Here is a 21,842-nt window from a genome sequence, read left to right on the forward strand (position 1 = left end):
TAATTATCTTTTACTAAATCCTATTAAGTGTGAACTTTAAATAAGATTAAACAAATTTCTTAATTAAGCTTTGTTTCTGCAGCAGGAATTAGATTATGAAAAATAATTCATGGTAAAAGAGCTTTTACTGTAATTAAAGCACAATACAGATGACCGTAAATCGAAGCAGAATAACTCAAACTTTCTAAATTAGCAGCCCATAACTTTATTGCCCATTTTAGACTTGTCAACCACCGTGCCGTCGTTGCCGGCGAGCGCTCTGTACTTATCTTTCCTAGTGAAGCTGGTGCACTCATACGAAAGAGTTGCAGCGATCGTCCTCTGTATATAATTGGCCACCTCGTGGCTAGACTTGCCGGAACTGCACGTCAATTCGACCGGCAACTTGTTCAAGAAGGTGACTTCATAGGCCGGACTTGGGTTCATGAAGAAGTAAAACGGGTCCATCCCTTTCCATCCTCTCGCCGTGGTTCCATGAAACATGGTCATGCGGTTTACCATAGCCACCGGCACCAGCTGGTCTGTTAACTCAGCGAACAATGCGGAAAACCTAAGAAGAAAGGGTTCACGGCAAGTGGTGCCTTCTGGGCATATGGCTAGATCGCCTTCTTCGAGCAGTTTCTTGATCATGGACGCGTCCTTGGCTCGGTCTCGACTCAGCCGCACGGTCTTGATGGGAGAGATGATTTCGGAGAGTCGAGAGACGGAGTAGGTGACTGCAGGGATAGGGCGGCCGAGGGCTGTGGAGAGGAAGATTGGGTCGAGTAGGGTTCTGTGGGAGCAAATGAAAAGAACCCCAGATTGACCGGTGGATTTTTTGGCCGGAGGAGGAGGATTTCCCTTGACGGTGACACGAACGCCGAGTGCCCGGAAGGCGTAATAGACTAAGGGCATGGGGAGGAGAGCACCGGCGGCAATGCGCAAGCAAGCTAACGGAAAGCCAATGGGGATCCAGAGAATGGTGAGGAGAGCCATGATGGGCGTTGGTTTTTGCACGAGACGGCCGTCGTGGAAAATTACTGGCTTTGGGAGCTTGTCAATTGTCACTGCCTTCATCTCTGGCTTCCTTGGCACAATGTAACTCTCCTGCAATAATTTTGTTATTTATTAGTGTGGAAATTTTATAATAATTAATTATTAAAATATGGGAAATTTTAAGGGAAAAAATTTAGTGATGGGTGGATGGAGACCTTGCAATTTGCCATGAAAGGAAGATCAGTACGCCTATCTCCAAGCCCAATATCAGGCTTCGTTTTTCCAAAAGCTTCTGTAAGAGCTTCCGCTTTGTTCTTCCCCACCAGCACGCCACGCCCGCCAACAAACCCTGTTGCTCTTCCCTTAAACGTCCCAATCTCAGTCCCCAACACCATATCAGCTCCCAAGAAATCTCTCAAGAACGGCTCCACCATCACTCCTGGATTGGCCGTCAGCACGCACCGTTTCCCGCAAGAAGAAAACACCCGCCATGTCTCCGGGTGAAGATCGGCCGAGTAAAACTTGGGCAGCACTGCTCGAGCCACCGACTTGATGTCACTCACCTTCATGCCAACGAAAGTTGCAAAGATGAGAACTTGGATGCCGGCAGACTCCGAGATGAAGTAGTAGATAAGGCCGGCAAATGGGGAGACCAAGAGCAGGAAGAAGAGCCTCAAGACGCCACCAACTTCAAAAGCCACGAGCGCAAAGTAAGGGAAAGAGCTGCGGCCTCTAAGCAAGGTCCCATCCATGTCGGCAACCACTGTGTCCTTTTCTCTCCCTATCGACGCACAGTTTTCTACAGTAGGAAAGGTGTTGATAGCCATGGCAGGCTGATGGTCAACAAAAACGAAGAAGAAGAAGAAGAAAAGATATATATATATATATATATTGTATATGGTGTCGATATGGTTTGATGCAGGGTATATATAGAAATGATAGTTGATAAAGAGATGATGAGTTTGGTTTATGATGGCTGTGAGAACAATGACAAGATTGGCTGGCGCCGGAATTTCCAAAATTGAAATTGACAGAAACTGAAAGTTTGATTATGAAATAACCGAGGGTTTGCCATTCTTGTTTTTCTGCTGAGAAACAAATTAAATTTGGAATACGTAACTAGTTTATTGCCTTCGTTTGCATCGCCATCTTTTGTTTGCTCTCAATTTATATAAAAAACTACTTTCCCGTGTCTCTTTCGTAGCTTACGTGCGCATGCATGACCATTCTATTATAGTGTTATATTGAAAAGTAAAATCTACTTAACTTCCCAACATTAAGGCTCTCATAGCCTGTATACGTACGTACACATTATACATTGTACTAACGCGGAGTATACTATAACCTCCCATTCTCGAGATTTAAATACAACAACATCGCATATTTATGAAAAACTCTCATAAATATATGAGCTTCATTAATCATACTAACTTTAACCAAAATTTCCTATATGTATGAATTTTACGTTTTATAATTAGTTGTTATCATGTAAGGAAAAATAATACATCTAATTTGACAAATAATTTTTTCTAATTCTCAATTCACACTTTTCTACAAAATTTCCAATAAAATTTTAATTTAAATATATATATATATCTCATATATATTTTTATATTCAAAATTTAACAAAATACATATTTTATATACAAAAAAAAAAAAAAAATTAATTCCTGAAATAAACTAAAACCATACTTAACCTCCATGATATAAGTTAACATGATATTTTATCATCATTAGCATGATCTCTGAACCGACTCTTATAACATAAACACGTTAGCATAGTCAATGTTTAACCTTTTCCTTCTCATTCTTTGATAGAATTATAATGTGTAATATTTAACCCATTTGACATGATTATAATATCATAAAATAATATCAAGAGAATATAATTAATTATTATGAGTTTGTATCACTTGTTCAAAATAATTTGAAATCTCTATACTAATTTCTGTATGACATAAAAACACAATGATATTACCATCTTACATTTTTCAAACTTACATAAAATAATAATAATTCTCAAAATTATAGTTAGTTAAACTCCCAAAATAATTACATTTTAGGAAGTACATTAATTCATAATTTTATTTCTTGAAATGAAATCTAATAAATTAAAAATATACATATATTACATGAAAAGAGTTTTAAGTTCTCAAATTTACATTATTTGTATGTACAATAATAGGATTTTGAACTTATAAATTATAATATATATATCTATATATTATTTAAAGCTTAAAACACTAATACAGAGTATAAATTACTCACGTCACTAGCAATTCAAACTCAATTAAAAGAAACACTCTAACTACATTAAACTATCACCTAAAATCACATAGATCGTTTTATTTATCAAAACAAGTCTAAATTCATACTGATTGATGTTGTACAACTAACATCCTATGCCGGATTCTTGAAGGGTTATCAACTCAATTCTTATGGGTGTGTCAAAATTTTTTTTAAAATAATATTTTTAAATTTAACTTAACCAAATAAAAAAATAAATTTTATAACAAAATGTATATCATAGTGTCACCTCCATTTGAAATATTAAGAGAATGTTAGAAAATAATTTATGTAATTTTTTGAAGATTTTAAAACCTTAAAAATTAAACACGTTCTCTATAATAATAAGTATAATTTTAAAAAAATATTTTAAAATTTCAATTTTTAATTCATTCAGAAAGATCGAGGATAAATTACAATCCCTGATAGTAAAGTTTATTTTTAAATTCAAAAAATTTTCCAAATTAAAATGATCAAACCCCTAAACTTCAACATGGTGATATTTCTCGATCCTAAATGAACCAGGACATGATTTTATTGCTATTATAAAACTTGCTTGAAGGGTTATCAGATCTATTAAAGAATCACCCAAAGCGTGGCTAGAAACATACTTTTATGCACCAACAAGTTGACCAAAAATTATATAAGAACCTGCCACCTTAGTATTTTTAAACTCTAATTTTATCTCACCACGCAATTAATTTGGGTGCGATGCCAGGTATAGGAACCTTCATTAAGAACTTTTAGACAGTATACTTGTTATATAATGTAATAGATATGTAAGGGAGTGGGATGGACGGTTGGGATGGGATGGGTATAATCAATGGTTAGGATGTGAAGTTGGGTGGGATATAAAAAGTGTGTAGGGCAGAGAGAAGAAAGAAAAGAGGGAAAGAAGGGAAAAAAGGAAAACAGAGAGTGTAGGAGAGAGAGAGGGAGACGATTGCGAGAGGCGAGTGATCGAAGGTGCAATTTATCGGATGTTTCTGGAAGAGGTGAGGTCGCGGTAGATTTGGTGAGATAGAGGAGTGTGGAAGCAAGAGGTAAGAAGAATTTAGAGTTCAAAACTGTATTGTGGCAATGTATCTTGAATTTATGTATTGCAGGTTAACCAATGGTTACAGATGTAGGGAATACGGATTAAGGAAATGATTTGAGGTGGAGTTGTGTTCGAAAATAGTAAACGGGGGAAGAAGGTGATACATTCGTTGAACCGTAGGGGAAAGTGGGGTTCTAGCAGGCCGATACTTAGGGATTTTGGTGAGCACATAAGGGGGAGGATTAGAGAAGGTTAGAGTTAAAGTCTGCTAGGCTAAGTGGGGAGAGAAGACTGGCTAGGAACGAACAGAACTGAGCAAACCGAAAGGTGCAGGAGACGGACAAGAACGGACAAGAAGGCACTTACTTGTTCAGGTGTGTGTGTTTGGGAGGCCTTTGGCTGATACTTAGGGACTTTGGTGTGCCGATATGGTGAGACGGCACGTCTATGTGTATGTGTTATGTGGCCACTTTGTGGTTGGTGTGTGCCTGGGCGTTTACTGATGCGCAAGGTGCCGATAGGGTGAAACGGCACGTTTGCATGTGTGGCCACTCAGTGGTCGGGATGTGGTTGGAATAAAACAGGTGATGGTGCATGGAGGTGCCAGTAGAGTGAAGAGGCTCGGCTATGTGAGTGTGGCCCTTAAGGGGTCGATATGTGTTTGGGTGAGGGCGTTTACTGTTGTGGTGAGACAGTGGATGTGGCACAGGTGTGCGTGGGTGGCCTTCAAGGGCCGTTATTTGCACAAAGACTTGCAGTGTGAATTGGGTGGTTTGAATATGGGAAATAGGAAGGATATGATTGAGTCTGGTCATGTTGAGAGGTTGTACTCGTGAGGGCTGTTGGTTGTTTGGGTCGTTATGGTATTTGGTGTGACGGTATTGTCGAATGTGTTGGGTGGATTTTGTGTTCTGTATCTAGGAGTCGATTGGGCCCATGGTTGAGAGCCGGGCTGTGCCAGCTAGTCGCAGGGGACGAGGAAAACAAAGTATTAGAGTTGGTAGGTAGCAAATAGGAATGAGTATGAGCATGAGGGAAGCATGGGCAGAGAGGAGTTGTAATGAGTAGGAAGGAAGGAAAACGGAGTGTGGAATAAAATGTTGGGAAAGGAGTTTAACTAATTGTCATACTTTAGTTTTAAATTCTAAATTGTTCTTATTGGGTTATGTATACTCATTACCTTCATTTTCAGATGCAGTACAATAGGAATCAGAACCGAAATGCTTAGTCACGGGACTCCATACTTAAAAGAGATAGAATAGTAATATTGAAATTGAGATGAAATATTACAATTAGCTGTGCTAAAATGATAATTGAATTTCATGTGTTTATTTGTATTCGTTGGATTAATTTTGGTTTAATGTTGTATATCTTGTAAAGAAATGCGTCTACCTTATAACAAGAATTTTAATAGAGTTGGTTAAATTTTTTTCGATACAATGCGTTGATATATGATACTGTTATCCTAATTTCGTAAGACAGAAAAGTGGTTTGTCACAGTTGGTATCATAGCATCATTCTAGGAACGAAGATTCATTTAGTAGATTATAACATCCTTATGGATCAAGGAAAAGAAAACTAATATAAGGCGTTACAATGCAGGTGGACAAGGAGAGGCGTTGAAAAAGGGTAGGGGCCGACCCTGACAGGGATCGACACCAGTCCCTCAGGGGGTACTGACGGTGTCTTATGGGCCTCCGTCCTTCCAGTAGGTGCTACTCTCCGCCTTTCAAGAGCCGCCCCATTCCCAACAATGCCACCCACCACTCATCCTAGACCATCTCAGATACCGCTGATGAGACAGCCCCCTGGCCATCAGGATGACTTCAATTGGTTGTGTAGAATAGTGGAGAGTCTGGCCATAATGATTAAGGAGAGAGAATTACGGCCAGAGCCATCTTTTTAGGTACACCAGAGTATTGGCCAAGGGGGTGGATACAAGTAATATTGAGAAATATCGAAGATTGAATCCCCCTGCATTCAATGGAGGTTTCGACCCACTAGTTGTAGGGGATTAGATCAAGGAAACTGAGAAGTTATTTGATGTAATAGAGGTAACAACCGAACAAAAAGTACAGCTAGCCGCTTTCATGTTAAAAGAATTCGCTGAATGTTGGTGGAATCTAAAAAAAATGGGTCTTAATCCCTCTAGTGACTTGGGAAGTATTCTTAGAGGCTTTCAATAATGAGTATTTTTCAGACTTTCTTAGGCAAGTGAAAGATATTGAATTTGCATAGTTGCATCAAGGGAGGTTGTTAGTGGCAGAATATGCGGAGAAGTACATAAAATTGAGTCGTTTTACTCCAGAAGTTATGATGAATGAATTGAAGAAGGCCAGAAGATCTGAGAAAAGACTGAGGCCAGAGTTGTATCACCAAGTGGCAGTGTTCACCTTATCTACTTATCAAGCGATACTAATGAAAGCATAGTTGGTAGAAACTCTCTACAGAGAGCAGATGGAGTATGGTAAAGGACCCCTCAATTATAAGCGAGTACCACCACCCTCCATTCAAATGGAGAAGATACAGAGGATAGTACAGGATTTAACCCCAACACATTAGATACAACCAAAGAATGCAGTGTGTACGCGTTGTGGCAGAAGTCATGAGGATAAACCATGCCCAGATTCTGGTCGGAGATGTTATAGATGTGGCAATACACAACATTTAGTACGGGACTGTCCCATGCCCAGGGAGCATAACATATCAATGGTTCCAAGTTGAGTGTTCGCTCTAACGGCATAGGATGCAGAGGCCACTTCAGAGGTTATTCAAGGTACACTTTATATATTAAACTTTCTTGTTAAAGTTCTAATTGATCTAGGGACAACACATTCATTCACCTCGTATAGGTTTGTATCTAGACTGAAGGTAGAGCCAATGAAGCTAGTGGGCATGCTCATGGTATCTACGTCAACTAGTGGCATCATGTACACTGATGTAGTGTATAGGTCATGTAAGGTAGAAATAGCGGGAAAAGAGCTACAAATGGACTTAATTTTGTTAGATATTAGGGATTTTGATGTAATATTGATGATAGATTAACTAATTGCACACCATGCCGATGTGGATTGCTTCCATAAGAAAGTTACTTTTGAAGTCCCTAATGAGGAACTTCAAAAGGGAGGGGGGGGAGGAAGGCATGCTCATGTGATTTGTTACTGGAATATAATAAAATGGTTGCTTAGTATTGGTCTTCATTAAATTTATGTTCGTTACTCACGGATTATAAATAACGTGTAATCTTTTGAATTACATAGATTATACAACAAAGTCCTAATGAGTATGTTTGATAGGGATTGGGAGTAAAAAGCCACACTTCAGGAGATACCAGTGGTCTGAGACTTTCTTAATGTATTTTTGGACGATCTTTCGGGATTATCGGTGGATTGAGAAGTCGAATGTACTATAGAATTGTAACTCGGTACTCAACCCATCTCTAAAGCCCTACACCGGATGGCTAGATTAGAACTGAGTAAACAACTACAAAAATTATTAGATAAGAAATTCATAAGGCTAAGTGTATTGCCATGGGGCGCACCCGTATTGTTTGTAAAGAAAAAGAATTGAACTATGCGAATATGCATTGACTACAGAGATTTGAATTAAGTAACAATAAAGAATAAATACCCACTTTCGAGGATAGATGACCTCTTTGATTAATTATGGGAGCGCAGGTATTCTCAAAAATAGACCTACGGTCCGAGTATCACTAATTGAAGATCAGGGCAGAGGATATTGTAAAAATGACTTTTTGCACCCGGTATGGACATTATGAATTCCTTGTTATGCCTTTTGAACTAACAAATGCCCCTGCAGTGTTCATAGATTTGATGAATTGGGTGTTTCGACCTCTCTTAGACTGGTATGTAATTGTTTTCATACTGGTATACTCTAAAGATTCAGAGGAACATGCAGAACATCTGAAGAGTGTATTAACAATACTGTGAAAGGTCAAGTTATATGCCAAGTTTAGTAAGTGTGAATTCTGGTTAGATCATATATCTTTATTGGGGCATTATAGTATCAAGAAAGGGAATTTTAGTAGATTCGGCAAAGGTAGAAGCAGTAATAAAATGGAATAGACCAAGCACTATAACTGTGGTTAGAAGTTTCCTAGGATTAGCAGGGTATTATCACCGGTTTGTAAAAGAGTTTTCGAGCATAACAATCCCACTCACTAGATTAACGAAGAAGGGTACAAAATTTGAATGGAATAAAAATTGTGAGAACAGTTTTGGTCGGCTCAAACGGAATCTCACTACTGCTTCAATATTAACCCTCCCATCAGGAAGTGGGGGCTAGGCGGTCTACAGTGATGCTTCTTGTTTGGGTTTGGGGTGTGTATTGATGTAGCATGCGAATGTAATTGCGTATGGATCTAGATAACTAAAGGTACATAAAAAAAATTATCCCACACACGATTTGGAATTGGCGACAGTGATATATGTCCTGAAGTTGTGGTAGCACTAACTATATGGGGAGACCTTTGATGTTTATACTGATCATAAGAGTTTACAGTAGTTGTTCACACAGCGAGAGCTCAATATGCGGTAAAGGCGATGGATTGATTTGTTGAAAGACTTTGACTGTCGAGTCCGCTATCATCGAGGAAGGGAAAATATAGTAGTCAATGTTCTCAGCTGTAAGAGTACTAGGATACTGAGCCATTTAATGGTGACTGAATTGGAATTACGGGGGCCCATGCAAATGGTGCAAATTCAGGGATCACAACAGGGTAAGCATATGGCCAGTTTGAGAACTCAGTCGACTCTGATTCAGAAAATTAAAAAGTGTTAGATGGCCGATGTCAGTTTACAATTGATCAAGGAGGGGGTGAAGCAAGGGAATTCAACTGATTTTTGCTTATCTGGGAATGGAGTGCTCAGATATAGGGGCATGATGTATGTGTTCAACGACAGGAACTTAGGGAAAGAAATTTTCAAGGAAGCACACAACACAAAGTTTGTTATGCATTCAGAGAGTACCAAAATGTATAGAGATCTGCAGAAGCATTACTGGTGGCATGGGATGAGACGGGATATTGTTGAATATGTGTCAAGATGTTTGATTTGTCAATATGTAAATGCGGAACATCAGAAATCTAGGGGGTTATTACAACCATTACCTATACTGGAGTGGAAGTGGGAGCACATTTCAATAGATTTTATGATAGGTTTATCAAAGAACCACATGAATTAGGATAGTATTTGGGTGATTGTGGATAGGCTTACCAAATCCTCATATTTTTTTTGCTATGAAGATTTCAGACTCGGGTGGATCATCTTGTTAGGCTATATGTGAGGGAAATAGTTAGACTGCATGGAATTCTTGTCTCCATTGTCTCAAATAGGGACTCCAGGTTCACTTCAAAATTCTGGAGAAGTTTACAATCACCCATGGGCACGAAATTGAACTTTAGCACTGCTTTTCATCCCTAGATAGATGGACAATCCGAAAGAACTATACAGGTATTAGAAGATATATTACGAGCATGTGTTTTGGATGTGAGAAAGAATAGGGAAGAGATGTAACCATTGATAGAGTTCGCTTACAATAATAGTTATCATACTAGTCTTGGGATGACCCCCCTATGAGGCTCTTTATGGTAGACCCTACAGGTTGTTGGTTTATTGGGACGAAGGGGAAAGACAGTTGTTAGGTCCAGAGCTAGTGGAAGAGACGATTGCTAAGATATCAGTAATAAGAAAGAACTTGCAAGCAGCTCAGAGTAGAGAGAAGGGGTACACGGATAATAGAAGAAGGGATCTGGTGTTTGAGGTGGGTGATCATGTATTTATGAAGGTGTCACCCATGAAGGGTTTGTTGAGATTCGAAAAGAAGGAAAAACTGAGTTCTTGTTTTGTCGAGTCTTTTAAGATTCTGGAAAGAGTGGGTGTAGCGGCCTACCGAATAACACTTCCCCTGAGGTATGTGGTGATGCATGATGTGTTTCACGTTTTAATATTGTGAAAGTATCAACTTGACTTATCGCATATTATACATCATAAGTTGTTATCATTGGAGAGAGACTTGATGTATAGAGAAAAACTATTGTATATTATGAAAAAGGCAAGAGAGAAAATTGAGAAGTAGAACAATATTAATGGTGAAAGTGTTATAACAACATCACTCGGGGAGGCAACTTGAGAATAGGAGGACGAGATGAGAACTAACTATCTGTAACTTTTTTCAGGAAATGTAGTATAATAAAATTTGAGAGACCAAATTTCTTTAAAGAGGGAGGGAGAGGGAGATATTGTAATAGATACGTAACAGAGTGGGATGGATGGTTGGGATGAGATGGGTATAATCAACGGTTAGGATGTGAAGTGATGGGGTATAAAAAGGATGTTGGACAGAGAGAGGACAGAAAAGAGGGAAAGAAGGGGAAAAAAAAGGAAAACAGAGATAGAGGGAGAGAAAGAGGGTGACGATTGCGAGAGGTGAATGATCGGAGGCGATTGATTAAAAGTTTTTGGAAGAGGTGAGGTCGCGGTAGATTTAGTGAGATAGAGGACTATAGAAGCAAGAGGTAAAAAGAATTTGGAGTTTAAAATTGTATTGTGGCAATGTATCTTGAATTTATGTATTGCAGGTTAACCAATGGTTACAAATGTAGGGAATACGGATTAAGGAAGTGATTTGAGGTAGAGTTGTGTCCAGGAATAGTAAACGGGGGAAGAAGGTGATACATTCGTTGAACTATAGGGGAAAAGGGGGTTCTAGCAGACCGATATTTAGGGATTCTAGTGAGCACATAAGGGGGAGGATTAAAGAAGGTTAGAGTTAGAGTCGGCTAGGCTGAGTGGGGAGAGAAGACCGGCTAGGAATGAACGGAACTAAGCAAACCGAAAAGTGAGGGAGATGGACAAGAATGTGGCCACCTGTTGACTGGCATTTACTTATTCAAGTGCGTGTGTTTGGGAGGCCTTTGGCCGATACTTAAGGACTTTAGTGTGCTAATGTGGTGAGACAGCACGTATGTGTCTGTGTGTTATGTGGCCACTATGTGGTTGGTGTGTGCCTGGATGTTTGTTGGTACGCAAGGTGCCAATAGGGTGAAACGACACGTCTGCGTGTGCGGCCACTTAGTGGTCAGGATGTGGTTGGAATAAAGCAGGGGCTGGTGTGTGGAGGTGCTAGTAGAGTGAAGAGGCTCGGCTGTGTGAGTGTAGCCCTTAAGGGGTTGATATGTGTTTGGATGAGGGCGTCTACTATTGTGGTGAGACAGTGGATACGGCACAAGTGTGCGTGGGTGGCCTTCAAGGGTCGTTATTTGCACAAAGAGGTGCGGTGTGAATTGGGTGGTTTGAATATGGGAAATAGGAATGATATGGTTGAATATGGTCATGTGGAGAGTTGTACTCGTGAGGGCAGTTGGTTGTTTGGGTTGTTATGGTATTTGGTGTGGCGGTATTGCCGAATGTGTTGGGTGGATTTTGTGTTCTATATCTAAGAGTCGATAAGGCCCATGGTTGAGGATTAGGTTAGAGTAAGAGGGGAGTCGGGTTGTGCCGGCCAGTTGCTAGGGACGAGGAAAGCAGAGTATTAGAGATAGTAGGTAGCAAATGGGAATGAGTATGAGCATGAGGGAAGCATGGGTTGGGAGGAGGTGTAATGAGTAAGAAGGAAGAGAAACGGAGTGTAGAATAAAATGTTGGGAAATGAATTTAACTAATTATCATACTTTAGTTTTAAATTCTAAATTGTTTTTATTGAGTTATGTATACTCATTACTTTCATTTTCAGATGTAGTGCAGCAGGAATTGAAACTGGAATACTTAGCCATGGGACTCCATACTTACGGAAGATAGAATAATAGTATTAAAATTGAGATGAAATGTTACAATCAACTGTGTTAAAATGATAGTTGACTTTCATGTGTTCATTTGTATTTGTTGGATTGATTTTTGCTTAATGTTGTATACCTTATGACAAGAATTTTAATAGAGTTGGTTGAATTTTATTCGATATGGTGCATCGATACAGAATAGTGGGATATGTTATCCTAATTCCGTAAAACATAAAAGTGGTTTGTCATATATAACTTACTAAAATGAGGAAGTTATTGTATAAAAATAAGAGAAATTCTATGAAAATTATATGAAATGACTATCAAACTCTTATATATTATCTGTAAACATATAAAAAAACTAGTTAATACTAACATTAGAATTTTGATGCGCAGACATAACATAATCCGCTATACAGGAGTGAGCTGTTATGCCCTCTATATATATTATATACATGCCTATATATATATATGTATATATATATAACTAAATAGTTGGGGAAGTAAGTTTATAACTTGGCAGACGCAGTCAAATAAGATTGAGTATTCATAAGTTTGATTATAGTGTTTCCATCTCTTTTTATGAAGATTTATGTTTGGATGTTATTATTGATATATAAATACAATATAATTAATAAAATATATAAATTTTTAAATAAAAATAAATACTGCACTTATAATGTATAAATAATAATATTTTTTTGACAATTAAAATTTATAATTATAGAAATACACCAAATATATAAATTTTAGTTAAAAATTTTATATATTTAATAATTAAGAGTATCTAATTCTGATATTTTAAATTTGTGTATCCATTTTTTATTTTTTATTTTAAAAAAAACAAGATATAATATAATAAAATATATGAAATAAAGAAGGTGGGAGGCCAATCAGCAAACTCTGGGCTTCAGAATTTTTGGTCTCTTCTAAAATAATCCGCGTGGAGGCCCAAGGAAATAATATTCAAATCCTATTATGCATTAATATAATTTGCAAGTACATAATTTCCTCTTGCTTATATAACATATAATTGTATTAAAATAATTCAAATAAATACATTCACTTGTGTCTGGATGATGGTTCTCTAATTCTTATTTTACCTTATAAATTTTAAATGCTTGTTATAAAAAAATAATAATTAAATTTTATATATTTAATATTCAATTGAATCAACCACATGAAATATTTAAATTTATACGTTTAACAGTCAATTATAAAATTACAAAAATACTTATTTAAATTAGATATTAAATTTTTAAAATCATAAAACTATTTTTTAATTTTTTAATCACAATTTCATTTATATTTTACATAATTAAACTTTGAACCGAATATAAATTTTCATCTTAATTCAAATCTCATTATTTGTCAAATAAATTATACCCAAAATCAATGTCCACAACAAAAATAAAAAAACAAATAATAGAATGCAACATAAGATTGAGCAAATACAGATAACTTGGTGAATTATTAAACTATACTTTTGAGTCACATGATATTGCAAATTCTTTATAAATCAAAATAATAATCAATGAATATTATTATTCGAAAATTGTTAAATTGGTACACCTATAGAATATTGTTAGGCATGTGTAGAATTAGAGATGTAATCAAATTCAAAATAAATTAATTACTATATATTCGCCCACCATCCAAATCTACAGCCTGGTCCACCTCTAACATTTCTCAGAAACCTCCAAATTTCTTCAGTCGCAATCAACACAGTTCCATTCTGGGATGGAGAAAAACTGATTGTCAAACCAAACAAAAAAAAAAAGGAGTAACTCAAGATTTATTAAATTGTGATGATTAAATTTTGATATATATATATATATGTATGTATGTATGTATATTGTTGGGCAATTATGGTATAATGTTAGGTTTAAATTAGATATGTGTATATTAAAATTTTCCCATCAAAATGCCATTTAGATATTGTAGCACCCGGAAAGGAGGAGGGGAAGAAAAAAAAAAAAAAAAAAAAAAAAAAAAAAAAAAAAAAAAGGGGGGCCACGTCAGCAGCCGCGTCAGCAGCCACGTCAGCAGTCCCGGCCAACCAGTGCCTGCCACGTGGCAAGATCGCGTCACTCCGAAAGGAGCCACGTTGGCGATCCGCGTGGGTGCGATCCGACGGCCCAGATCAATCACGCGATCGGACGGCCCAGATTCAATCGCACGGACGGCCCAGATTCAATCAAAAACGAACGGCCCAGATTAAAACAAAATGAACGGCTGTGATCAAAAGGCAAGGGGTTATAAATAGAACCCCCACACCAGACCACAAACCCTAGCCGCCAGCCGCTCGCCGGAGAAGACGAACCAGAGGCCGACCGCCGCCACCCGCCGCCACTCGCCGCCGCACCGGGGAAATTTCCGACCGCCGATCGAGGTAAATTTCATACCCCCGACTCGTTTTTCCGCACTGATTCCTCCTATGGCCAAATCGAAACCGAAATCCCGGCCAAACGGCCGGAATACGCGGCCGAAGCCCAGCGGCGCCGCCGCGCCCCCTCTCGGTTTTTGCCTCCGACGAGGCCCTTCCCGGCCTCCGTTCGATGCAATTTTTATATCACCGTGATCACCATTCTTTTCTCTACAGGTTGACCGGAGCCGAATCACCAAAACACGAACCTCGCCGGAGAGCCGCTGCACCCGAGAGCGCCGCCGCCGGTAAGCTCCGTTTTTTCCGTGATTTTTGGCCCCCCGAGGGCCCTAGGGCTGTTTTCTGACAAGGACCAATGCGAGTGTGGCCGAATTCGGCCGAAAACGGCCGAAAACAGTCAACCCGAGGCGACTCGCCGCCGCCAGCGGCGGTGCCGTCGCCGGAGCACGGCGGAGCCGCCGTGCCGGAGTTGCGATTTGGTCCGAAAGGGGCCCTGGGCCTAATTTGGATTTTTTTTGGAACACGTGCAGGTATTGTTAGTGTGTTTCAGTTCCCCGGGAAAAATTCAGGGAAAATTAGGGAAGGCCTGCAGGCGCACTGTGAATCGTATTCGGATCTCGAAAACAAGTAAGGACCCCTCACCCTATTTCCTATCACGGTATTAAAGTTCAAAATGATAAAACGGTATTTCTTGAATTAACGCATGTGTGAAATTGCTTAAGGTTGCTAATGGAGCCCGAGTCTAGTGTGATTGATGATTTACTGTTATTTGGCCTGTTTTACACTGTTTTACAGCTTTAAATGCATTATGGGGTTTGATGTGTTCATTTTACAGATTTGTGTGCATATACTACGTTTTTATTAATTATGGGTTGAATGACTGAAAAACTGATACTGTATGTTGTCTGTTTGGCATGAATTACTGTTTGCTTGTTTAAATGTGAATTGATGATGCTTATTGAGGAAAAGGGAAATGAAACATTGTGTAGACTGATAATTGTATGATGGGGTCAGCCTGACTAGATATCCTGGGAGATGGTGGACGGACCGGGTCCGTAGGGAACCCTACCGGGATTGTGGTCTCACATGCCGGACGGGGTATGGAGATCTTATGGTTTTGGCGCCCATACCGGACGGGGTATGGGGACGGCCCGTTTCACCCTCATACCGGACGGGGTATTGAGGTTTATGGTTTTGGCGCCCATACCGGACGGGGTATGGGGACGGCCCGTTTCACCCTCATACCGGACGGGGTATTGAGGTTCATGGTTTTGGCGCCCATACCGGACGGGGTATGGGGACGGCCCTGGAAACTGATTATGAATGTTAAAGGTTAACGGGTAGCGGAACCCCTATGGACCCCCACGGATACTAGTAGGCTGGTAAATGAGAAAAAGATATGTTGTACAATGATTGAATTTCAAGAGGCGTGATAAGTGTTATGTTTTACAGCTTATATTATTCAATGATTATGATAATGTTATTGTTTTCTTATATTGTTTTCATAAATTCCACCAAGGTAAGTGGATGGTAAAAGTTTTATTATTGATAAAAGGTTTTTTTGTAAATTATGCTCCATTGGTCTTTTGTGTTTTTCTACCCACCTTTACCTCCGTGACGGTGAGATATCGTGATGTTCTTACTGGGCTAGTGTAGCTCACTCCTTATTTAACCATTTCAGATCAGGAAGACATGGTTCCCGAGCCCGTTCCGCAGGAGGATGACGAAGGGGATACCTAGAGACTCTGTAGTCATACTCATAGTTTTATTTTCGAGTTTCTCTCTTAGTTAGTTTAATCTTTTATATTTTAAGTACGTTTCTGGTTTTTCGTGTAAGGGATGTTAACTGAAATTTTGATCTCGCTTCCGCATTTGATATATTTAAATACTCATTTCATTTTAATATTTACGGGGCCGTTACAGTTGGTATCAGAGCCGCATTTCCTCGGACCCATCCCTTACACAATAATGCCTTAGAGTAATACTCACCGATATATCGTTACCCAATCATTCCTTGTGAAAACGAGTACACGGGAATGAGGAGAGGAAGGCCCCCACTAAACCAAGCGGCCCAAGATAATTCGCTTCGGGAGGATTTAGACAGACTATTTGAGATGGTGGAGGCTCTCGTAGCTGCCCAGCAAAGGCAAGAGGAGAGAAGGGAGTTACCCGGACCTCCTCCGCTAGCGCAGGTTGAGCCCCCGCTACAGCAGGCTGATCCCGAGCCACCCCGGCAGGAGCCTGTTCCTCCACAGTACCACCCGGCGCCACAGCCGCGGTACGACCCTGTACCACAGCCACGGTACCAGCAGGCGCCGCCACAGCATATTCCAGTGCCCCCACCCCATCAGCAGGCGCCACCACAGGGTCCCCCAGTTCACCCTCAGCCGGCCCCAGTTCCTTTACCTCGGGACCCCGCTCCCTCCTTGATCGACCCCGGCTTCATAGAGAGGTTGTCTACAGGGCATGTGCCGTGGAGATAGCAGATAGAAAATTGAGGGTAGACCTGATAGGGTTAGACACAGGGGATTTTGATGTAATCCTAGGAATGGATTGGCTGGCGGCGTATCACGCCACCATAGACTGCTTTAATAAAAAGATTGTATTTAATCCTCCCAACGAGGAGCCATTTACAAGTTAATAAAATTATTCGGTACTGATTCTCCCTAATGACAAATTCTTTTCTCCTTAATTCCCAGTGCGTTGATATTGTATTTTCCCTAACTAGGTAAACCCAAGAAGGAAGTTTGTATCCAAGAGATTCCAGTAGTCCGAGACTTTCCAGACGTATTTCCGGATGAACTGCCCGGTCTACCAGGGGACAGAGAGGTCGAGTTCACCATAGACTTACAGCCAGGAACCCAACCCATCTCGGTAGCTCCTTACCGAATGAGCCGCATCGAAATGGAAGAGCTAAGGAAACAAATCACTGAGCTACAAAACAGTGGCTTCATTAGACACAGCATTTCCCCATGGGGTGCCGGGGTTACTTTTGCAAGGAAAGGAGATGGAACGTTGAGGCTGTGTATTGATTATAGAAGGATAAACAAGGTAACAATTAAAAACAAGTATCCTCTCCCCCGGATTGATGACCTTTTCGATCAGTTGCAGGGTGCACAGGTCTTTTCTAAAATAGATCTACGATCAGGTTACCATCAGGTAAAAGTGAGAGCAGAAGACATCCCCAAGACGGCATTCCGAACCAGGTACGGACACTATGAGTTCCTGGTTATGCCGTTTGGGCTAACCAACGCCCCGGCCATCTTTATGGATCTAATGAACAGAATCTTCAGAGAGTTCTTGGATAAATTTGTCATCGTGTTCATCGATGATATCTTAATCTACTCAAAAAGTAGAGAAGAACATGCTCATCATCTTGCCCAAGTCCTCCAGGTACTCAGGGAAAAGAAGTTGTATGCAAAGTTGAGCAAGTGTGGATTTTGGCTCGAGCAAACCGCCTTCCTAGGACATGTTATATCGAAGGAAGGGGTGTCGGTGAACCCCGAAAAGGTTGAAGCGGTACTTGGTTGGAAAAGGCTGACAACAGTTAAGGAAATTCGCAGTTTCCTAGGGATGGCGGGTTATTACCGCCGGTTTGTCGAAGGGTTCTCCAGTCTAGCGGCCCCTCTAACCCGACTCACAAAGAAGAATGCAAAGTTTGATTGGAATGAGAACTGCGAAAGGAGTTTTTCAGAATTGAAGAAGCGACTGACTACTGCACCCGTGCTGGCTCTACCGAGCGGATCAGGAGGGTATACAGTTTATAGTGACGCCTCCTATCTGGGCCTGGGTTGTGTCCTGATGCAGCATGGAAAGGTTATAGCATATGGGTCTAGACAGCTAAAGAATCATGAGAAGAACTATCCTACCCATGACTTGGAGCTTGCCGCAATCATACACGCCTTGAAAATCTGGCGCCATTATTTGTATGGAGAGACCTTTCAGATCTACACCGATCATAAGAGTTTGAAGCACATCTTCACTCAGAAGGATCTCAACATGCGTCAGAGAAGGTGGATGGAACTCCTCAAGGACTATGACTGTGACATCCTATACCATCTAGGTAAGGGCAACGTAGTAGCCGATGCCCTCAGTAGGAAGAGTGCAGGCACCCTAGCCCATCTGATGGTTTCGGAATGCAAGTCCATTGGGGCTACGCAGCAGGTTCGACTGCAAGATCTGAAAAGGGCCACATGTTTGAGCCACCTAGCAGTCCAACCCGAGTTAATCCAAAGAATAAAGGAAGCCCAGTCAATCGACCCCGCCCTAGTAAACCGCAAGAAGGATGCAGAACAGGGAGTGAACTCAGAATTTCAGATCTCTGCCGACGGATTGATTCGTTTCAAGGACAGAATGTGTGTCCCAGACGACAATGAATTAAAAAGAGACATCATGACAGAGTCCCATAGTTCAAGGTTCGCCATGCATCCAGGAAGTACAAAAATGTACCAAACTATGCGACCCCGATTCTGGTGGAATGGGATGAAGAGAGATATAGCCGACTTTGTATCTAAGTGCTTGGTATGTCAGCAGGTCAAAGCAGAACATCAACGCCCAGGGGGGTTGCTTCAGCCTTTACCGATTCCAGAATGGAAGTGGGAACACATCACCATGGACTTCGTATCGGGACTACCCAAGGCACGATCGGGACACGATGCCATATGGGTAATTGTTGACCGACTCACTAAGTCTTCCCACTTCCTGGCCATCAGGATGACTGATTCGTTGGACAAGTTGGCAAGAATGTATGTCCGGGAAATAGTCAGACTGCATGGGGTCCCAGTAACAGTGGTATCCGACAGGGATCCCAGATTCACTTCTCGGTTTTGGAATAGTTTCCAGCAAGCTATGGGAACAAAGCTGTCCCTCAGTACTGCCTTCCACCCCCAAACCGATGGACAATCAGAGAGGACAATCCGTACGCTGGAGGATATGCTCCGAGCTTGTGTCCTTGACTCCGGAGGCCATTGGGACGACCACCTACCCTTGATAGAGTTTGCCTACAACAACAGTTACCAAGCAAGCATCGGCATGGCCCCATACGAGGCGCTATACGGGCGTCCGTGCAGGTCACCGATTTGTTGGGAGGAAGTGGGCGATAGAAGATTGTTTGGCCCGGATTTGGTGGAAGAAACCACGTCCAAGATAGTTAAGATCAAGAAGAACATCCAGACAGCTCAGAGTAGGCAAAAGAGCTATGCTGATACCCGGAGGAGAGACCTGGCCTTTGAGAAAGGTGACCGTGTGTTTCTTAAAGTCACCCCCTTCAAGGGAATTAGTAGGTTCGGCAGAAGGGGAAAATTAAACCCCAGATACATTGGACCCTTTGAAATCTTAGACAAGATTGGTACCACTGCCTACAGACTTGCACTGCCCCCTGAGTTCTCCCGGGTTCACAATGTGTTTCATGTATCTATGCTGCGCAAGTACAATCCGGACCCTTCTCATGTCGTGGCTCATGAACCGCTTTCACTCCGAGAGGACTTGTCTTATGAAGAAGTACCGGTCAGTATCACAGACCGAGAAAGCAGAATACTCCGTAACCGGGAAATATCATTTGTAAAAGTCTTGTGGCAGAACCACACGCCTAGGGAGGCGACTTGGGAGCTGGAATCAGAATTTAGGGCCCAATATCCTCATCTGTTTGATCAAGAGTAATGAGGCAAATTTGGGGACCAAATTTCTTTATGGAGGGGAGAGTTGTAGCACCCGGAAAGGAGGAGGGGAAGAAAAAAAAAAAAAAAAAAAAAAAAAAAAAAAAAAAGGGGGGCCACGTCAGCAGCCGCGTCAGCAGCCACGTCAGCAGTCCCGGCCAACCAGTGCCTGCCACGTGGCAAGATCGCGTCACTCCGAAAGGAGCCACGTTGGCGATCCGCGTGGGTGCGATCCGACGGCCCAGATCAATCACGCGATCGGACGGCCCAGATTCAATCGCACGGACGGCCCAGATTCAATCAAAAACGAACGGCCCAGATTAAAACAAAATGAACGGCTGTGATCAAAAGGCAAGGGGTTATAAATAGAACCCCCACACCAGACCACAAACCCTAGCCGCCAGCCGCTCGCCGGGGAAGACGAACCAGAGGCCGACCGCCGCCACCCGCCGCCACTCGCCGCCGCACCGGGGAAATTTCCGACCGCCGATCGAGGTAAATTTCATACCCCCGACTCGTTTTTCCGCACTGATTCCTCCTATGGCCAAATCGAAACCGAAATCCCGGCCAAACGGCCGGAATACGCGGCCGAAGCCCAGCGGCGCCGCCGCGCCCCCTCTCGGTTTTTGCCTCCGACGAGGCCCTTCCCGGCCTCCGTTCGATGCAATTTTTATATCACCGTGATCACCATTCTTTTCTCTACAGGTTGACCGGAGCCGAATCACCAAAACACGAACCTCGCCGGAGAGCCGCTGCACCCGAGAGCGCCGCCGCCGGTAAGCTCCGTTTTTTCCGTGATTTTTGGCCCCCCGAGGGCCCTAGGGCTGTTTTCTGACAAGGACCAATGCGAGTGTGGCCGAATTCGGCCGAAAACGGCCGAAAACAGTCAACCCGAGGCGACTCGCCGCCGCCAGCGGCGGTGCCGTCGCCGGAGCACGGCGGAGCCGCCGTGCCGGAGTTGCGATTTGGTCCGAAAGGGGCCCTGGGCCTAATTTGGATTTTTTTTGGAACACGTGCAGGTATTGTTAGTGTGTTTCAGTTCCCCGGGAAAAATTCAGGGAAAATTAGGGAAGGCCTGCAGGCGCACTGTGAATCGTATTCGGATCTCGAAAACAAGTAAGGACCCCTCACCCTATTTCCTATCACGGTATTAAAGTTCAAAATGATAAAACGGTATTTCTTGAATTAACGCATGTGTGAAATTGCTTAAGGTTGCTAATGGAGCCCGAGTCTAGTGTGATTGATGATTTACTGTTATTTGGCCTGTTTTACACTGTTTTACAGCTTTAAATGCATTATGGGGTTTGATGTGTTCATTTTACAGATTTGTGTGCATATACTACGTTTTTATTAATTATGGGTTGAATGACTGAAAAACTGATACTGTATGTTGTCTGTTTGGCATGAATTACTGTTTGCTTGTTTAAATGTGAATTGATGATGCTTATTGAGGAAAAGGGAAATGAAACATTGTGTAGACTGATAATTGTATGATGGGGTCAGCCTGACTAGATATCCTGGGAGATGGTGGACGGACCGGGTCCGTAGGGAACCCTACCGGGATTGTGGTCTCACATGCCGGACGGGGTATGGAGATCTTATGGTTTTGGCGCCCATACCGGACGGGGTATGGGGACGGCCCGTTTCACCCTCATACCGGACGGGGTATTGAGGTTTATGGTTTTGGCGCCCATACCGGACGGGGTA

The 21,842-nt window shown here is 41.6% G+C and overlaps 1 protein-coding gene and 1 long non-coding RNA gene across 2 annotated transcripts; one reads left to right on the forward strand and one right to left on the reverse strand.

The window, feature by feature from the left end:
* Positions 1–106: 106 nt before the first annotated feature.
* Positions 107–2,086, reverse strand: LOC110822880 (glycerol-3-phosphate acyltransferase RAM2-like). The gene is made up of 2 exons (XM_022053115.2): positions 1,191–2,086; positions 107–1,086 (listed from the first exon to the last, which is right to left on the reverse strand). The coding sequence occupies exons 1-2, from the start codon at positions 1,800–1,802 to the stop codon at positions 190–192; spliced, it is 1,509 nt and encodes a 502-aa protein (XP_021908807.1). The 5' UTR covers positions 1,803–2,086; the 3' UTR covers positions 107–189.
* Positions 2,087–4,120: 2,034 nt separating this feature from the next.
* LOC148252795 (uncharacterized) lies at positions 4,121–12,274 on the forward strand. The gene is made up of 3 exons (XR_015813869.1): positions 4,121–4,304; positions 5,903–7,076; positions 12,053–12,274. It is a non-coding gene; the product is annotated as an uncharacterized LOC148252795 (long non-coding RNA).
* The last annotated feature ends 9,568 nt before the right edge of the window (positions 12,275–21,842 follow it).

Source organism: Carica papaya, chromosome 8 (genome assembly GCF_054855325.1).
Source record: "Carica papaya isolate Zhongbai chromosome 8, ASM5485532v1, whole genome shotgun sequence".
Lineage (NCBI taxonomy): Eukaryota > Viridiplantae > Streptophyta > Magnoliopsida > Brassicales > Caricaceae > Carica > Carica papaya.